At 39.3% G+C, this 18,967-nt stretch overlaps 1 protein-coding gene across 1 annotated transcript; it reads left to right on the top strand.

Moving 5' to 3' along the window:
* Positions 1-385: 385 nt before the first annotated feature.
* On the top strand, positions 386-18,554 carry LOC122021240 (protein TAB2 homolog, chloroplastic-like). Its single transcript, XM_042579334.1, has 5 exons — positions 386-1,033; positions 1,126-1,195; positions 4,151-4,322; positions 17,843-17,986; positions 18,165-18,554. Exons 1-5 carry the CDS (start codon positions 510-512, stop codon positions 18,422-18,424), a joined length of 1,170 nt encoding a protein of 389 aa, XP_042435268.1. The 5' UTR covers positions 386-509; the 3' UTR covers positions 18,425-18,554.
* The last annotated feature ends 413 nt before the right edge of the window (positions 18,555-18,967 follow it).

Genomic DNA, 18,967 nt, shown 5'->3' with positions numbered 1-18,967 from the left:
TCTTGATTTCATTCTCATCAATCAAACATAAAATTTAAGAATAAATCTATTCCCACGTTTCTAAACTTTTAAAATAAACATCACCACCTTATAGCTGTCGAAATTACACAAACTTGTGCATAAAGAAACCGCGTGAAGTAAGCGAAAGACTGGAGGCTAGTATGCTCAATTTACTGCAAAGTTACTATCTCTATGTTTTCTTCTGCGACTCTGACATAGCATCGGGGACTACGTCGATGTCGGTTTGAGACCTTCTAACCGTTGGTCTATTTCTCTCGTATATTGCTTCTCATTGAATGTGTTGTGGTCCCTGTTTGAATGGAACTGATTCGTGAAATTGTCAGGTTAGGTCAAATCACTGCGTTTTAGCTGGATCAAGTTCTTCAACGCATGAAATTCATGAATTTGTTTAAACGGGTGGATAATGTTTTCGGCTCTCTTTCTTCTCCTCGTCCTCAGCCAGAGAGAGCCGGCTGCTGCTGCGGCTTGAGGGCAAGCAGACTGCAGAAATGTCCAGTCTTGGCCTCAATTTTTGTTATCCTCCGGGCATCGGAGTCGCTAGGCCAAAGTCCGCCACGCCCTTCATCACCTCTCAATTCCATCTCACAAAGGCTCTGTCCTCTTCCCGACTGCTCTTGTCCCCTTCCACCTCCAGTGCGCCGCATCGGCTGCTTCCAGCGCCACCCAGCTCCATCTCGACGGCTTCCACTGCGGCGGACGACGAGGAAGGCCTCCAGGAAGAGTTGGCGGAAGAGGAGGAGGACGGGGACCCGACTGTCGAGGTAAGGTTCCTCGATCGGGCTACGGAGCCTGGGAGCATCACGGAGTGGGAGCTGGATTTCTGCTCCCGCCCTATCCTCGACGACCGGGGTAAGAAGCTGTGGGAGCTCGTCGTCTGCGATAGCACCCTGTCTCTCCAGTTCACTCGATTCTTCCCCAACAACGTTATCAACAGCGTAACCCTCAAGGATGCCATCGCCTCTATCAGTGACAAGTTAGGCGTGCCCTTGCCTGAGAGGATTCGGTTTTTTAGGTTGCTTTTCCGTCTTTTTTTCTCCCCTTCGCTTTTTTGACTTCATTTTTTTTTCCCTTTTCAAATTGCTGATGTTATTCTCTCTTTCGTAGGTCACAGATGCAAACAATCATAACGAGAGCTTGTAACGAGCTCGGAATCAAACCAATTCCTAGCAAGCGGGTTCGTCACCTTCATCCTTCTCCAACTTCTCTATTAATCATTTGTCAAACTGAGAACATTTTTTTTTTTCTGAAGAAAAGACATTGTTCATTAGAGGTGAAATTCAATATAATCACGATGTTTATCAATGCAACTAACATTGGTATTTTTCTTAATGGAAATGAGAAATCATATCCAATACTCATGCTTCTGTAGTTATCACAGAATGATTTTGATGTTTAGAAACTGCAAACTATCAAATGGAACTGCCGTAGAGAGTGAAATTCAAATGACAGCGTCGTCCATCATATTAGTCTATATTCCTAGAAATACTAATAACAGAGGAATACAATTATAGTTGCACCTAAAACATCCAATTGCCGTTGTATATTAGGTTTTAAAGTGCATCTAACACTCCTGAATGATCTATTTGGTAAAAAAAAGTATTTTTATATGTGCATTCCACGAATAAGAAGTTATCATTTTTTTGCTTAATTGTCATTTACGTCAATATTTACAATCAAGCCTTTTTGCACTGCGGAGCCATGCAAGATTGCCACTATAGCTTCATTGGACCACTGTCCAAGTTTGTCCAAGCCACATCAACATTTAAGGATGCTACGTGCAATTTTAAGATCGTTAGAAGTATCAAGTGGAAAATTGGAAATTTTCAGAGGTGATTTATGCAATTTAACCATTTTGTATTTCATTCAATTCATTTATAGGGTATTTGAAAGAGACATTCAAAGACAAATATACGACTCTAGTGTGGATAAAATTAGACATGCATTTAAGAAAGAAACTATAAAATGGAGCCATAGGCGATACAACGACAACCACAATCAACCAAGAGTCATATATTGCCATGTCTTATAGGAGGCAATGTGGATCTTGTAGTCTAGGCACCACTTGGAGAGCAAAGTGACTAAGTCCTCTAGCCACCTCCAAAGTCACCACCTCGGATTGATAATTTGATATAGTCCATGATCCTGTCTAAAATCGGAAAAGATGAACAGCAGGTTAGGTGACTTCGACGTTGATGTGAAAAGACTTTAAGCTGAAGGAAGATGGCGTCGAGCGGTCCTGGGTGTCAAAAAAGAATGTAGAGGGAAGAAAATGTTAGCAATCAGGTTAGGAGGGGTTCCCGACACAGGCACTTCTATGCTCAAGTCAGGCAAGTGGTAGGGAGAAAATGGAATGCGACTAACAGTAAAAATGAACAATGAGCTCGAGTGCCTAATCATGTGTACCAGCGCCTTTAGGAGGAGACCCCTTATATAGTGCTAGTTTTTCTTTGTGCATGAATATCGATGCATTAAAAAAAAAGGACCGACTATTCTAGCATTCTGCCAACTTTCCTAAAATAGACCCACCTTTTTTGTGTTTTGCAGAAGTTAAGGGTGTCAATTCGGATGGGTCAGGTTAGATTTTTTTTTAAACCCAACCCGAACCAGACCTGAACCCGAATTCAACCCAAAACCCCTATACCCGAACCCAACCAACCCAAACCTGACCCGAATAACCCGAATAACCCGAAAATCCGATTCAAAATGACTTTTTTTTTATTATTTTTCTATAATTTTTCACTTTTATCTCAATACTTCATCATTATCATACTAACATTAATATTAACATACATAAAAACATCTTAATTTTCAAAATAAAATTCGATTTAACCCTAAAAAACTCACTAACCCTAAATTCGGGTCAACCCGAACCTAACCCGAAAATTTTCAACTCGAAAATCCTCCAACTCGAACTCGACCTGAACCCGAAAATGCGCACCCAAACTTGATTTTTTTCGGGTCGACTTGAGTTGGGTCGTCGGGTTGGGTTCATTTTTGACATCCCTAGTAGAAGCTTCCTTCATACAGATTGTACATGAAATATTCTCTTGATTTTCTAACAACAGTTATACAAAACGCCAAAAAGGAATATTAGGTTGTTAGGCTGGTGGGCCCTGAATACGCTTTTATGGTAGGCCGACTGAGTCCCCTCTAACGTCCGGTTGGACCTCGTTCTCGGATGGAGTCTGGTCTGCTAAGGAATATTGACCATCTTGAGGGCTCGACCTCTCTGAGGACTCGGCCTCCGCTCGGCCAAGGAGTCCGGTCAGACCTCATTCTCGGACGGGGTTGGCTAAGTAATGTTGACCACCTTGAGGATTCGGCCTATCTGAGGACTCGGCGTCCTTGAGAACTCGGCCTTTGCTCGGCCAAGGATTCTGGTCGGACCTCATTCTTGGATGGGGTTGAGTCAACTAAGGAATGTTGACCACCTTGAGGACTCGACCTCTGCTCAGCTAAGGAGTTCGGTCAGGCCGTTCGTCTAGCATATCCAATTAGACCGAGAGGACTCGGCTCCGAATCGCACTAATACGGCTTGAGGTTCTATCGAGCCGGGGGGACTCGCAATCTGATCGGGTAGACCACTCGGTCTATCCATACGACCGTGCTAGCCCCGAGTGTCCTTAACTTTGACCGCCACATTAGTCGGCCTTCCTGACTTCGACCCCAACTTCAAGGGCCTTACCCTATTCGTCATATTGGCGGGCCATACGAAGTGACTCATTTCCCATACATCTTAATGGAATTGTGTAATTGGTTAGTCAAACCTTGTCATTTCCTTTAGCTAGATCCTACTATTAGGTTGGCATTGGCCACGTATCATTAGGTCCCATTATTTATTATTATTTGACCATAACGTAAAATATTCATGTATGCTTGATGATATGTTAGCATGAAAGGCAACAAATATTTCCAGATAAGTCAAGAATTATTGACATTATAGTTCTATCTTTGGCATGGCGAATGTCAACATCTAGGATGAATCCATATACCTTCTCAGACACCCGGGATATGCTGATGGTTTAGTTAACTTATATAGATTCATGAACACATTAATTGCTTGTTCTATTTTGCTAAAATTATCATCGTATGCAATGTCTTGTGTTGATTATTATCTTACTCTTTGCAGTGTCTATCACTTATTTTATGGCTTGAGGAGCGATATGAGACAGTGTATACCCGCCATCCTGGTTTTCAACAAGGATCAAGGCCTCTATTAACATTAGACAATCCATTTCCTATGGAACTTCCAGATAACCTCTTTGGAGAAAAGTGGGCATTTGTTCAATTACCTTTCTCAGGTAAGTTCTGAAATGTTCCTAAAAATTAAAGCTGGTTGATGTGCCACATTGATTCAGATTTATATTTAGGTCTGCTTCTTGGCGTTATGATTACAAGTAAAACTGTGAAATGGTGATGCTAATAATATATGTATTTTGAACACAACAATTGGTAATATGATGGAAGAGCAATATTTTTTATATATGCCTAGGAAGAAGTTCTACTTAATTTGAGTTACCATGAGATTTATTTTAGTGAACATTGTTCTCATTTTTTTTCTATATAAGTTTGATGCTTTGATATATAGATTTATTGTCTGATATCCTTCATCCCTCTTTGTATACCTCTTAAGTTCATGTTTTGGTATATGCTAGTCATGTAGATAATTCTAAATGCATGAAAAGAGGAATTAAATTAAAGCGGTAAAAACTTACAGCGATCTCCCGCAGATCTGCAATCGGCAATGGCGAAACTCGCTGTCGGAAGAGCCATCACAGGATCGGAAAGCTCTCCGCAATTCCACAAACCAAATCCCACCGCCTTGAATATTCTCCTCGCTTACTCTCGTCTCCAACCCACGAATGATCCTTGGACGCACCCCCTTTATATAGGGAAATAAACCAGGGGCATAATGGACTTTTCCATTATGAGTAGTGGGGAACGAGGGTCATGTTCCCACATCCCCACTCTCCCCATTTCCAACATCTCCCACTCGTCCAAGGTAAGCCACTAAGACTTGTTCATTCAGGTAAGTCACAAAGACTTAATAAGTCACATAGACTATTAGAGAGTTTGGTCACATAGACCATATGAGAACATAGAGAAAATGATTCGTGCGACAGCAAGCACACTGAGCGATAGTTGCTAAGAAGATTGTTACACCTTGACTTAGCCGCTCCTTGAGCAATCAATGCTAATAAAGTTGTTACACTTTGCTTAGCTGCTTAAATAAATTAGAGACACACTCTTTATGGCATTTAGCCACTTTCCTGGTGGCACATAGCCTTTATCCAGGATCCATCCAATCTTTAAGTGACACACAACCTTTATCTTGAAGATATCCATGTCTTGCTATTTACCCAGATTAAATAATTTTCATTTACATCGATATGAACATCTCTAATCCCTTATAATGACCATTATGTCAAGAACATGTTCCATATCCAATATTCACATTTATTTCTATACATAACAGAAATGGGTCGACCAGTGAATAACAACAAAAGATGTAAATATATTTAATCTTCCTTTTTAGCTAGAATCTATTCATTTTAATCAGTCGCTTTCTTAGTTATGCTCCATAGACCGAATCATCCATAGCCATAGGATACACGCTAAAGTAGCAGACACTGATTAAAACTTAAAGTAAACAGCTAAATAGTCACTAAGGCATAAAATTGAGATTAACATATAATCTTAAAGGTCTCACATAGTAGAGAAACAGGGGTTCATTCTCCTACTACTTTTATTGTCGCAATAGCACATGTGGTATGCATCACATGCTACGATGTTATTCTCTTTACTAAAAAGAGGCATATTGTCTTCAAATTTAACATCGTATAGATTTTGATTTAGACATACCTAATGTCTAATCCTGAATTCAACATATGAATTCTAATCTAACTTTCAACGAGTTCAGTAAATGGTAGGTTCATTTACTTCGATCATTATTAACACATAAATGATCTCATCTTGACACAATTATCAAGGCGACCTCAACTTATGGATCCGTCTCTAATTTCAGCTACATAGTTGTTCCATAAGTAACGGTCTTACCCCTATATGTACTTAACAAACAGAGATGATTGTCCATGCGAGTGGACCAATCTCTACCTGCCATCGTGCTCACCGAGATCTTATATGAATGTAACGAAATCATATGCACTGAATAAATTATGGCAAATTATATAATCAAATCATAATATCTTATTGTAATTATAATGTTGTTACATTCTACGAAGTCCCAAAGACTTTACATGTTCTTTAAATAACTCTTTAGTCATTGGTTTAGTAAAAGGATTTGCAAGCATAGCATGTGTAGGGACATACTAAAGAATTACTTTTCTTTTAGCCATGATATCCCTCACAAAGTTATATTTTATCTCTATATGTTTGCCTTTGCTATGATATTTGGGGTCCTTGGAAAAAGATATTGTAACTTGACTGTCACAGTAGACAGTTACTGGACTCCCACTGTCTTCAACAATCTTCAAATGCTTTAGGAACCTTCCCAACCAGACTGTTTCTTGCACAGTCGCGGAACATGCCACATATTCAACTTTCATAGTCGATAAAGCTACACAAGCTTGTTTCTTACTGGCGCCACCATTCAGCAAGAATGCATAGCCTGATGTGGATTTTCTATCATCCAGGTCTCCAGCCCAATCTGCATCTGAATAACCTTTCAGACTTATATCTGATCCTTGAAAAGAGAGATAATAATCTGTTGTCGCTTTCAGATATCTGAATATCCTTTTTACTGTCTTCCATTTCTCGGTCCTGGATTTGACTGGAAGCGACTGACCAAGTCCACAACATAGCTGATATCGGGACGTGTACACAACATAGTATACATCAAACTACCTAGCACTAACATATGGTTTTTTATTCATCTCAGTTATTTCCTCTGGAGTTTTAGGACACATACTCTTGCTCAACGCAGTACCTTTCACAATAGGTGTATGTTTTATGTTGCAATTAGACATGCTGAAATGATGTAACATCTTATTTATATAAGACTCTTGTGACAGACCCAAAAGTCTTTTAGAACGATCTCTAATGATCTTCACCCCAAGATGTATTCAGCTTCTCCCATATCTGTTGTATCAAATTGTGATGACAACCACTTCTTGACTTCATTCACATATTCTATGTCATTTCCAGCTATCAACATATCATCAACATATAATGATAAAATGACATATTTTCCTTTTTCCCTTTTCAGGAAAACACAATGATTCTCATTGATCATCTCAAAATCATAAGATAAAACGACTTCGTTAAATCTTATGTTCCATTGTCGACGCTTGCTTTAGCCCATATATAGACTTTCTAAGTCTACATACTTTCTGCTCTTGGCCTTTAGCAATGAAACTTTCTGGCTGAACCATATAGATTTCTTCGTCAAGATCACCGTTAAGGAAAGCGGTTTTTACATCCATTTGATGTAATTCCAAGTCATAATGTGCCACAAACGCTAAAATAACTCGTATTGACATAAATTTCACTACGGGAGAAAATGTCTCTTCAAAGTCAATACCCTCCATTTGGGTATATCCTTTTGCAACTAAACGAGCTTTGTATCTGTTAATCGATTCATCTGCTTTCTTATTTAATTTGAGAATCCACTTATTCCCAATAGCTCTTCGACCCGGACGAAGATCGACTAAGTCCCAAACATGATTTTGAATCATGGACTCCCATCTCTTCAACCATTGCAGCTTTTCATTTTTCTCTAACTCTACATCCCAATGCTTCCTCAATGGATTGAGGTTCGTCGTCGTCAATTGGAAGTGTAACCAATGCCTCATTCTCAATATCAAACCTCTTCTTAGGTTTGATCTTACGAACACTTCTCCGTAAGTTGGGTTGTTGAGAAGTCAACTCATGACTCGGCATATCACTCCCACTTGGTTGACTAGACTCAGGTATCCCTTTTGACACCTCTCTTGTTGATAATATCTCATCCTCCACAAATAGAGGAACATTTTTATCAACATCACCTCTGATTGGGAGCTTTGTTTCGAGAAAAGTTGCATCTCTCGAGTCTATTTCAGAGATGGTTCCATCTAGTTGCTCACCTATGAAAACATAACCTTTGGAGGTTTCATGATATCTTATCAAGATACATTTCTTACCCCTAGGCCCTAGTTTTCCATACTTGTGAGAACTATCATGAACATAAGCATCTGACCCCAGTGTCTCAGATTACTTAAATCTGGTTTTCTGCCTGTCCAACGTTCATATGGGATAGATGGGCCGACTTTGAAGACACTTTGTTAAGTATATAGATGCAGTTAATAATGCATCTCCCCAATAGGAGATCGGCAAATTAGCTTGCGTCATAAACCTAACCATTTCAAGAAGAGTCATAGTTCTTCTTCATTCTATTTTCTCTGTGGTAGAATTGTCGCTGTCTAATAATCCTCTATCATTACATATTATCTTGAACATATCGGATAAATACTCCCTCCACGGTCGTAAAGTCTTAACTACGTTCGTTTGATTCTCGAGTTCGTTCGTATATAACGAATGAAGCAATCTAATGCTTGATTTGTGAAATCAAATGCACATGACCGAACCTAGAGAAATCATCAATAAATGTAATGAAATAGGAAGCTCCATGTCTAGCCTTCACATTCATTGGACCACAAATATCCGAATGAATTAACTGCAATGTTGATTCAGATCTAATGGCCTTACCAAATGGTTTCTAGTTGTTTTTCCAACAAGACAATGCTCACATATAGACAATTAAATCTTAGCCCGAGTGCCCAATAGACCCTCTCTAGCTAACCGATTCATACGCTCTTGTTCTATGTGTCCTAATCTAGCATGTCAAACCTCATCAGTTATATCTGCATCACTAGTTAAAGCAATGTTTGAAAAACAACCATCAATAGCATAATTGACATATGGTTCTACATCAAGAACCATAAAATCATTTGTTAAAAAACCATATCCGATTGACACTGAGTCAATCTTAAGTTCAACAGACCGACTGTAAAAATTAATACAATACCCTAAATCAAGAAGACACGTAACGGAAACAAGATTCCGTCGAATTTCAGGAGCATACAGGACATCATGTAGAAACAAAACTCTACCACCACGGAGGTTGAGTTTGCAAGTGCCGACTCCTTTGACTTCAACTCTTGCATTGTTTCCCACATAGATCCACTTGTTGCCAGCTGGTACCCGATGGCATTCAATAAATGTAACTCGTTCCTGAGCTACATGGTTGGTTGCTCCCGAATCTATAATCCACAAATGATAAGAATCAGCTAACAACACTGAACTAGCAACAAAATGCTCTTGAAAAGAAGACACACTTAGATTTACCTTTTTCGGCTCAGTGTGACTCAAGAAGACTTGCAAGTACCTTAAAATAAGTCAACTTGTTTTAGGTTTCTTTCCGGTCTTCTTTACTATCTTCTTGATTGGGCCTTGTCCACAACAGCAGCTTCCCTCTTCTTTTCCTTCCCTTTCTTGAACCATTTCTTTTCTTGGATCCATATGATGCGTGAACCTCTGACCACACATAGGCCGTAAATCCTAGCAGATTGACTCTCTCCGCCTCGATTCTACGTGGCGTGAGGCGTCGATAAAAGTCTTGATACTCTCGCGAGTTAAGGTGCATTTGTGGTCTCCCAAGAATCTGGAAGTGAACGAATAATTGCTTGAACCTGTTGTTCATCAGTCAACTCATGACCCGTAGTTTTAAGCTCCCGAATCATGTTCGACATCTCCTTGAGGTGTTGAACCATTGATACATTCGGACACTTTTTGTAGCTGTCAAACTTGATTGTCAGCTGTCGAAGCTTGCTCAGACTTACTCTACTGTATTTTTCTTTAAGGGTTACAGACTGCATGAGCCGAAAGATACGACTCATACTCAAAAGCTAGGTCGTTTACCATTGAACTAATCAATATACCCTTTGCAGTGGAATCCTTTTTCTTCCATGCCTTATAGGCATCAAGATCTCGTCTGTGTTGTGCAGTGGGACCATCTACAGGTATTTCCATAAGCTGATTTACAGCCTCTAGAATTTCTTGTTTCTCAAGAACATATTGTATCCTGAGGTGCCAGATCTTACAGTTATCCCCATTAAGTTTTTCACCTTTGTTGAGTTCAACTATTATGTTTTTGGTTGCCATAATCTATCATAAATAAGCACATTATTTAGTATTCGGTGTATATCATATATATGCAATTTATGATTGACTCAATATTACTTTGAGTTGGTTTACAAAATCAAGTGACAACCATGTTTTCACTCATCATTCGTATGACCAATCAAATCAATACTAATCAATTCTATTACACACATCCCAACAAATGAACTAATCATTTATAATATCATGAATTCTTTTTTTTTTAATTAAATGAACTAATCATTTAATACTTCATGAACTAATCATGCATCATGTCAAGCAAACAACATAAATAAATGAACACATCATTAACATAAAATTATGCTGCAAATTGTTAACATATAACAAACTGACATGAATGAAATGGACTAACATATTGTTCATATAAAACGACAATAACAATAACAGAACTTTAGTAAACTAGATAGGCAACTACCACTCCCACTAGGACAGACACTAGTGCAGTGGACAAAATAATCCCTCTCAGCCTGGACTCATTTGGGGTAATCACAGGCAGGACAGCTTCAAGGTTCTCTATTGGATCCACAATTGGATCCTCTTTTGGTTCCTCCTCGATCATTTCTGGGTTTTCTTCGAACTCTTCCGGATCCTCTTCAGTCATATGATGAAACAACTCCTCACATAATACAGAATATGTGACGCGTCCTTGATGACGCCCCCAAATATAGTCTGCTATCATCCTTGGATTTTCTGGCAATGAACGCATCAAAGCCCATATCCTATAACTGTCCAGGACTGGAAACTCTTCACAGATCATCAAGTCGTCCAATGTGTCCGTCGACTCCATAAGTAGAGTTATACTCTATCTCCTGAATTTCCTCCCTGAGCTGATTTCGTCGCACTTCACGACGAGTCAATGTGGTAATCGTCTGTGCCATTTGAAAAATTGAAAATAAATAAGTCAGTACAAAATCGACTAACCAGTACAAAACCGATTTATTTCAATTTATACAGGCATAGCACCAACATAATAAATCAAGAAAAACAAATCTTCTCGATTTTCAGGAGTTCAAGTCGACAATTAGAACTAATCTAATTGGTCAGATCCATTGGATCGGTTGATTAGGGATCCAGATCCTAAGCTCGGTCCATTGTCCTTAATTAGAACTAATCTAATTGGACAGGGATTTTTATACCTATGTTCTGTTACTTTTTAATCTAAGTTCATTTCGACCAATTTCAGACTTATTGATCAAACTCAGGTCCGTTTGATCAAACCAATATTCATTGGTTTAAGTCTGATTGATTAGAACAAATCTAATCATTTGATCAAATTTGACCCATTAGAACAAATCTGGTCATTTGATCATATTTGGTCCAAACCTAATTAATTAAGATTTGGGGTTGGATCAAATTAGTTTGATTAAACCCAATGGTTTAATCTAAACCGGGTCTAATTGGACCAACCAATTTAAGCCCATCTGATTAATTAAAATTAGACTAATAATCATAATTTTAATTAATTCTAACATGCATTATTTATATATAAATATTTTTTTTCAAACACGTAAGCTTAAAAAAAATTTCTGCATGAAAAAAAATCGAAACAAAAAAGTTTCGTTTTTTTTATTTAATTGCATGCGACATTTGTAAGTCCCTTTGCAGGCCGGCAAGAGGGGAGGGGTGAATTGCCCTACAAAATAAAACTCGAACCTTTCTCGGATTTCAACTATATAATGAACACTTGTAATAAATAAATAAAAGAGACTAAGTAAAGAAAAGCAGACACCAGAGTTTTACTTAGTTTGCAATCAGGGGATTGCTAATGAAAATGTAATGCACTTATGAGATCTCCTCAGGCGGAGTAGCCTCTTTACAACGTTGACAAAATAAAGAAGAATTGAAAGCACGAAGGAATTGATTACAAGTTCGTTCTCCTTGAATGTACGGATCGAGGCTTTATTTATAATCTTGGTCGGGGCACCTCCCTGGGGAGATAAATTTTATCCCCAACGGTCGACTGCGATCGACGATCCGTCAATATGAACCCCGGCGCCGGGTTGATCCGGCGCCGACTATCAATCAAAGTTGACTCGGTCGAGCTCTGCTCTGGTTATTCGTCTCGATTCGGCTCATCTTGGACCGGGTCTGTTCGCTCCGGCTCCGTTAGTTTGGGTGATCTCGGCCTTCCGGAATAGGGCTCACCCGAACCCATGTTCCGGCCTTCTCCTCGAGCAGCCTTCCTTCCCGATTTCTCGTCCCTCGAGCGTCGCGCACGCTCTTCTCGTCCACCAGTGTACTCTTCCGCGGACACTTCGTCCCTCGGACGCACCGAGCCCGTCGACTCTCTCCCGTGCCGTCCTTCCGCTAGCCACGTCTTCCGCTCGACTTCCTGTGTTCCTAAGCTCCTGCACACTTAGACACAAGGGTTAAACAAACACAGGACCTAACTTAGCTTGTTTGATCACATCAAAACACCTTGGGGTTCCAACAATCTCCCCCTTTTTGATGTGAGCAACCCAAGTTAAGTTAGAGTAACTATATGCAATAAAAACGATTTATATTCCAATAAGTCCAAATATTTTTCAATTGAAAAATTATAGTACCTCCCCCTAGACTTAACATACTTCTCCCCCTTTGATCACATAAAAATTGGGGTTATAAACAAGTCTAAGGTAAATTCAAACAAAAACTTTAAGTGTAAAATATTTAATAATGTCTAAGTAAAATTCAATTTATTTAAAGACACTCTTCAGAATTTTTCTTTCGAAAGAGAAAAAAAAAATTAAGTAAAACATTTTTCAGATAAAACAGTCATAAGTGTTAAAAAAAAATTTTAAGTTAAAACTGAAGCTCCGGGTTAAAAACAGAATTTAAAAATTCTGCTAAGTTTTTAAGATTTAATTTTTTTTTTTTTTTTTTAAAAAACAGAATTTTAAAAAACTCTAAGTTAACTTTTATATAAAAAAAATCTAAGTCAATTTTCATAAAAATTTCTAAGAAAAAAAAGGAATTTCTAAGTTAAGTTAAAAATATTTTCTAACACAAATTGAATAACTCTTTTGAAGCATTAAGTAATTTTAATTAATGCTTTTTCAGTTAGTCAATTAAACTTTTCATTTCGATACTTGGCTTCCAGGTCATGGCGAGACACTAGGCCTTCTTGGTTATTGGAGCAACAACCACTTCCTTAGACAAAGCCTCATAAAGAAATTAGTTGTTTAATTTCCTTGCTGAAAATGCTAAGTCTAATTTTAATTTTAGATTAAATAGGTTTTTGGAACCCAATAGAGGTTCCTACCTACAGGATTAACCAAGTATTTCCTAGGTATATAGATTTTTGATATATTTCTTATTTGACTTTGATGAAATCTATAATACCAATTTAAACCTCTATAATATCTAAAAGTAGAAAGATTTGAACCATTAGATTTTTTCAATCTTTCTATTTCTTCTTTTAGTTTTTCATTTTCAATTTCCAGTTTTTCAAAATCCTCTATAAGACATGATTTTGCCAAAATTTCTCTTTGTTTCTAAAATTTCATTTTCTAATTTGGCATTTTTATTTTCTAATTTATACATGGATTTAGTCATAGCTTTGATACCAAAGTAAAGTTCATCAGGGGGTAAGAGGCATACCTCACTTACCATATCAGACTTGAAGCCCGAATCTCCCCCGCTTCACTACTTCCATCCGAGGTCACTCCCCCTTTAGGTTACGATGTACTTTGTCCTTCGTGGCTTGCCATCAATCGCATTCTTGAGCTTCGATTCGGATGAAGAAGTGTCATCCCAAGTTGCTTTTAGGTTGTATTTCTTGGGAGTCTTCATTTGACCTTCTTGAGTTCTGGCTCTTCCCTTAGGTGTCCCTCCTTCGACATCGATAGCACCGTACCTTTCTTCTACCTTTTGATTCTTTTATTCCGCATTTTAAATTTATTAGATCTAAAAACTTTTTAAAGTTTCTTACCATGTACGCTTCAATCTGAGTCCGACTCGAGTTCATCCTTGTTGGTTGCGTTCAGTAGTCCAGGTTGTGTCCTTTGATATCTCTGCATATCTAGTTTCGTGTAATTCAAGGGTGAAAACAACTCTTCTAAAGTACTTACCTCGTCTTTTGAGATGTAGTAAGCATCGACGATTGATGTCCACTCCGGAGTTCTTGGAAACGCGTTAAGCGCGTAGCGTATAGTTTTGTTACCGTTTCACCAAGGTTTTCGAGACCGGTAACTAGTTCTTTACCTTTGCATGTAGACCGGCTACTTTCTCACCTCCAGACGGATGTTCATCAGTTTGTTGCGGAGGATGTCCCTTCTAGCGAGCTTCGGACGTGCCTTCGTGGAGTTCCAAGAACTTCTCCCAAAGTTCTTTAGCGGATAAATAGTTTCCGACGGTTAACCTCTTGAGGCGGTAACACGCTCAGCAGGTGATGTTATTTTCTACCGACTCATTCTGCTCCTTCTTTGTCCAATCGCTCTCTTCTTTTTCTTTTCCATCTTTATCTATTGGAGCTACAAAGCCATATTTCATAATAAACCGAATTTCAAAATCTGTTTTTAGGAATACCTCCATTCGACACTTCTAGTCTACGAAGTTCCCCTCGAATTTTGGTGGAACAATGTTTGGTCCGGCCATCTTTGTTGCTTCGATCGGCGGTTAGTCCTCCTGAAGCACCTAGCTCTGATACCACTTGTAGGTCCCTTTGCAGACCGACAAGAGGGGAGGGGTGAATTGCCCTACAAAATAAAACTCGAACCTTTCTCGGATTTCAACTATATAATGAACACTTGTAATAAATAAATAAAAGAGACTAAGTAAAGAAAAGCAGACACCAGAGTTTTACTTGGTTTGCAATCAGGGGATTGCTAATCCAAGGAATGTAAGCGCACTATCTGATTCTCCTCTGGGCGGAGTAGCCTCTTTACAACGTTGACAGCACAAATAAAAAGAACAGAATTGAAAGCACAGAAGGAATTGATTACAAGTTCGTTCTCCTTGAATGTACGGATCAGTACTTTATTTATAGTACTGGTCCGGGCGCCCCCGGGGGGATAAATTTTATCCCCCAACGGTCAGCTTGCGATCTGGTGAAAATCGAACCCGGGCGCCCGGAGCCCTAAGGTCAACAAAGTTGACTTTTCGACTCCGGTTCAGCTCGTCTCAGTTCGGCTCGTCTTGGTCCGGGTCTGTTCGCTCCGGCTCCGCTAGTTTGGGTGATCTCGGCCTTCCGGAATAGGGCTCACCCGAACCCATGTTCCGGCCTTCTCCTCGAGCAGCCTTCCTTCCCGGTTTCTCGTCCCTCGAGCGTCGCGCACGCTCTTCTCGTCCACAGGTGTACTCTTCCGCGGACACCTCGTCCCTCGGACGCACCGAGCCCGTCGGCTCTCTCCCGTGCCGTCCTTCTCGCTAGCCACGTCTTTCGCTCGACTTCCTATGTTTCTAAGCTCCTGCACACTTAGACACAAGGGTTAAACAAACGCAGGACCTAACTTAGCTTGTTTGATCACATCAAAACACCTTGGGGTTCCAACAACATTTTGCTCACGGTTTTTTTTATTTGATTTATTTAAATCAAACTTTCCCTCACGTTAATGTGCTTTGTTATTTCTTCGCATCGTCGTTTTCTCCGCCGCATGCTGCCCACGTTCGCAAGCCACACACGCCGCGCATGCCACGCAACCACGACGGACACGGTCGTCGGCAGGCCACTGATGCATCGTCGACCAGCCAGAATACCTTCGTCGGCTCTAGTGAAAATCACGAAACCGTCGCGATTTTCCATCCTGGGCAACAACGCTAACATTGGCAAAACGACTCGATCACCGAACTGCAACCCAGTCGCAAGTCTCTCTGTGACCTTATTGTCGGTAACCATCGGAGACAAACTCCGTTCCATCAAAGCCTATGGTGTCGGCCATTGGGGAAGATCGCGACATGAATGCGATCTAGCCATGTGTTGGCAGCAGGCAACAAACTCCATCGGAGCAGCAGCAATGTGTCCACCGGCGAGCGACTTTGTCGCTGACTACATCTCTCTTTCGAGATGTTGTCGCCGGTAAGCCTTTGCCGCGACACGGAGTCACCGGCCTTGGCTTTTCTTGTAACACATCGGTCATGACTCGGTCACGATTTCAACACAAGGTTTTAGGGATTTATCATGCATTTAGAAATAACAGCTCTGATACCAATGTAGATAATTCTAAATGCATGAAAAGAGGAATTAAATTAAAGCGGTAAAAACTTACAGCGATCTCCCGTAGATCCGCAATCGGCAATGGTGAAACTCGCTGTTGGAAGAGCGATCACAGGATCGGAAAGCCCTCCGCAATTCCACAAACCAAATCCCACCGCCTTGAATATTTTCCTCGCTTACTCTCGTCTCTAACCCACGAATGATCCTTGGATGCACCCCTTTATATAGGGAAATAAACCAGGGACATAATGGACTTTTCCATTATGAGTCGTGGGGAACGAGGGCCATATTCCCACATCCCCACTCTCCCCATTTCCAACAAGTGACTTAGACATTTGACAAGTTGGATTGGGAATTTGACTATCAAGCTAATGGAAATGAACGAAGTAGGAGCTGAGGAAAGAATAATAGTGTGATAGAATGGAAAAACAGGCCCTGAAACTGCAAAAAGCTAATCACGAAGCCTTGGAAGACTTCTTATCTTCTTCAGCTGCACAAGCATGAATGCCAATAAAATTATGGAGTTTGCAAGATATATGAATACGTTTACAAATCAAGAAACATGCAAGCTGCACAAGCATGAAGCAACTTTATCATCTGAAGAATTTGATGTTTTTGTTTTATTCTGTCTAAACCTGGAATTCAGAGGCATGTTCTTTCCATGTTGGTGGAATCAATGAAAACTCTCTAATAGAATTCCACGTAGTCAATTAGGCAAATGATTGTGGTTGGACGGGTTCTTGCAGTGTTCAACTTAGATTATGTATTCTTTCATTTCCTGGTGTATTTATTAGTTTTAATATGACTTAGTACACTGAGAAAACCACATATCTGAGTTTATGAGTTTGGCCTTTCAAACTGGAGAGAGGGAAAAACCACAAATCAGAGGAGAGAGAGGCGGTGTTGGGTGTGAGAATGCAAAAAGAAGGCAGCGGACTCACCTCACAGGCGAGGGGGTAGAAGGAGAAAGTAATATGGAATAGAATTTCCCCATTTATCTGATTTCCTATTATAATTGAACCTGGTCTAGTTTGATTCGACTGAACTGCTTCGTCTATCTAAATTCCTCAGGTTTAGCCCTTATTCAAACCTGATTTGAGCCCAAAATGCACTGGAACCTTATCCAACACATGATAAACTCAATTTGCCAAAACAAGTTGAATTGTGCCTCAGATCAAGAATTATACATAGTTTAATTTTATCTAAAACTAAGGTATAGCATCTCCACTTTTCCTACTGTATGCCAGCTGAAGTTTTATGTTATTTCCTTTTTAGGTGCCTCATTGTCTACGAATGTAATTTCTACTTTCTGGGGATATTAGGTGGCATACCCTCAAGAAAACTTGGTAATCAACATTTGTATCAGCTATGTTTTGCCAGACTTAAGCTCAAAATTTAGTTGGAACTTGCAACACAAAAATGTCATATCTGTTCATTTTTCTCATCTTCGTTTTTAGTAGTTCTCATTAGATTGTCTTGATTATATCTCTAACTGACTTAATATACTTTCAGCTATTGTTGAAGAAATGTCATCATTTGAGACGAGGTATGCCTTTGGAGGAAGCCTAGATTTGGAACTGTTAGGGTTTGAAATAGACGACAACACATTGGTCCCTGGGCTCGCTGTTGCATCTTCGCGCGCTAAACCTTTGGCAGGTAGCTAATTTTCTAGAATACTTTCGGCAACTACCATCCATCAACTGAGTCTTGATTTATAGAGATGTCAATTATCTCTATCTTTTTGTTTCTATTTGATCATTTGTGTGATATTGTCATTCATTAATTAGAACATTATGGAAACTTTGTTATACTTGACCAAATGCATTATTACCAGCTTGGATGAACGGCTTGGAGATTTGTTCAGTGGAAGCAGATATTTCCCGGGCTTGCTTGATTCTATCAGTTGGGGTCTCTACCAGGTATACCTATGCTACCTATCCTAAGAACGCATCAACAACGAAGGAGGCAGAAGCTTGGGAAGCTGCAAAGAAGGCATGTGGAGGCCTACACTTTCTTGCCATCCAGGAGGAGTTAGATTCAGAAGACTGCGTGGGGTTTTGGCTCCTGCTGGATTTGCCTCCCCCACCAGTATAGCAAGGTAATGATCTTGTTCTACTGTTGTCAATGTTTTGCTGCTCTTCTCCTCTCTCCATCTATCTCTTTTAATTTTTTTAAACAATTTTTTATTTGGTAATTAAAGAATGTAATCTTTTGGTCTTCCTTCTGTTTTGGTTCTGGCAATTGATTTACCCAGTATCTGTACCTGTTGTGTCTATCATCATTTTTCCACTGAGAGAAGTTACGTCTTTTACTAGATTATTTTATTTTTAATTTATCTATTTAAATATCTAGATAAAATTATTATAATTTCAGTGCAAATGTTATGCAAGGACAAAAAATTATTATTCACTAAATAATGCCATAGAATTATCACATCAAAATTAGATTGTCTGTTATTAATTTAAAATATGAACTAAAGTTAAATGATCAACTCTTTTAGGTTTTAGTGTTAATTAGTTTGATTAGCTCAATCAGTCCAATCAATTTGATCAATTTTGCTAATTTGTTTATTTTATATATTTATATATTAATAGAACTAAAATAATTCTTTTTAAAAATATAATATAAAATAAATGC

This window comes from Zingiber officinale, chromosome 9A, assembly GCF_018446385.1.
Source record: "Zingiber officinale cultivar Zhangliang chromosome 9A, Zo_v1.1, whole genome shotgun sequence".
NCBI classification, from domain to species: Eukaryota; Viridiplantae; Streptophyta; class Magnoliopsida; order Zingiberales; family Zingiberaceae; genus Zingiber; species Zingiber officinale.
Note: the sequence above shows the minus strand (reverse complement) of the source record. Positions and strands in the feature narration are given on the sequence as shown.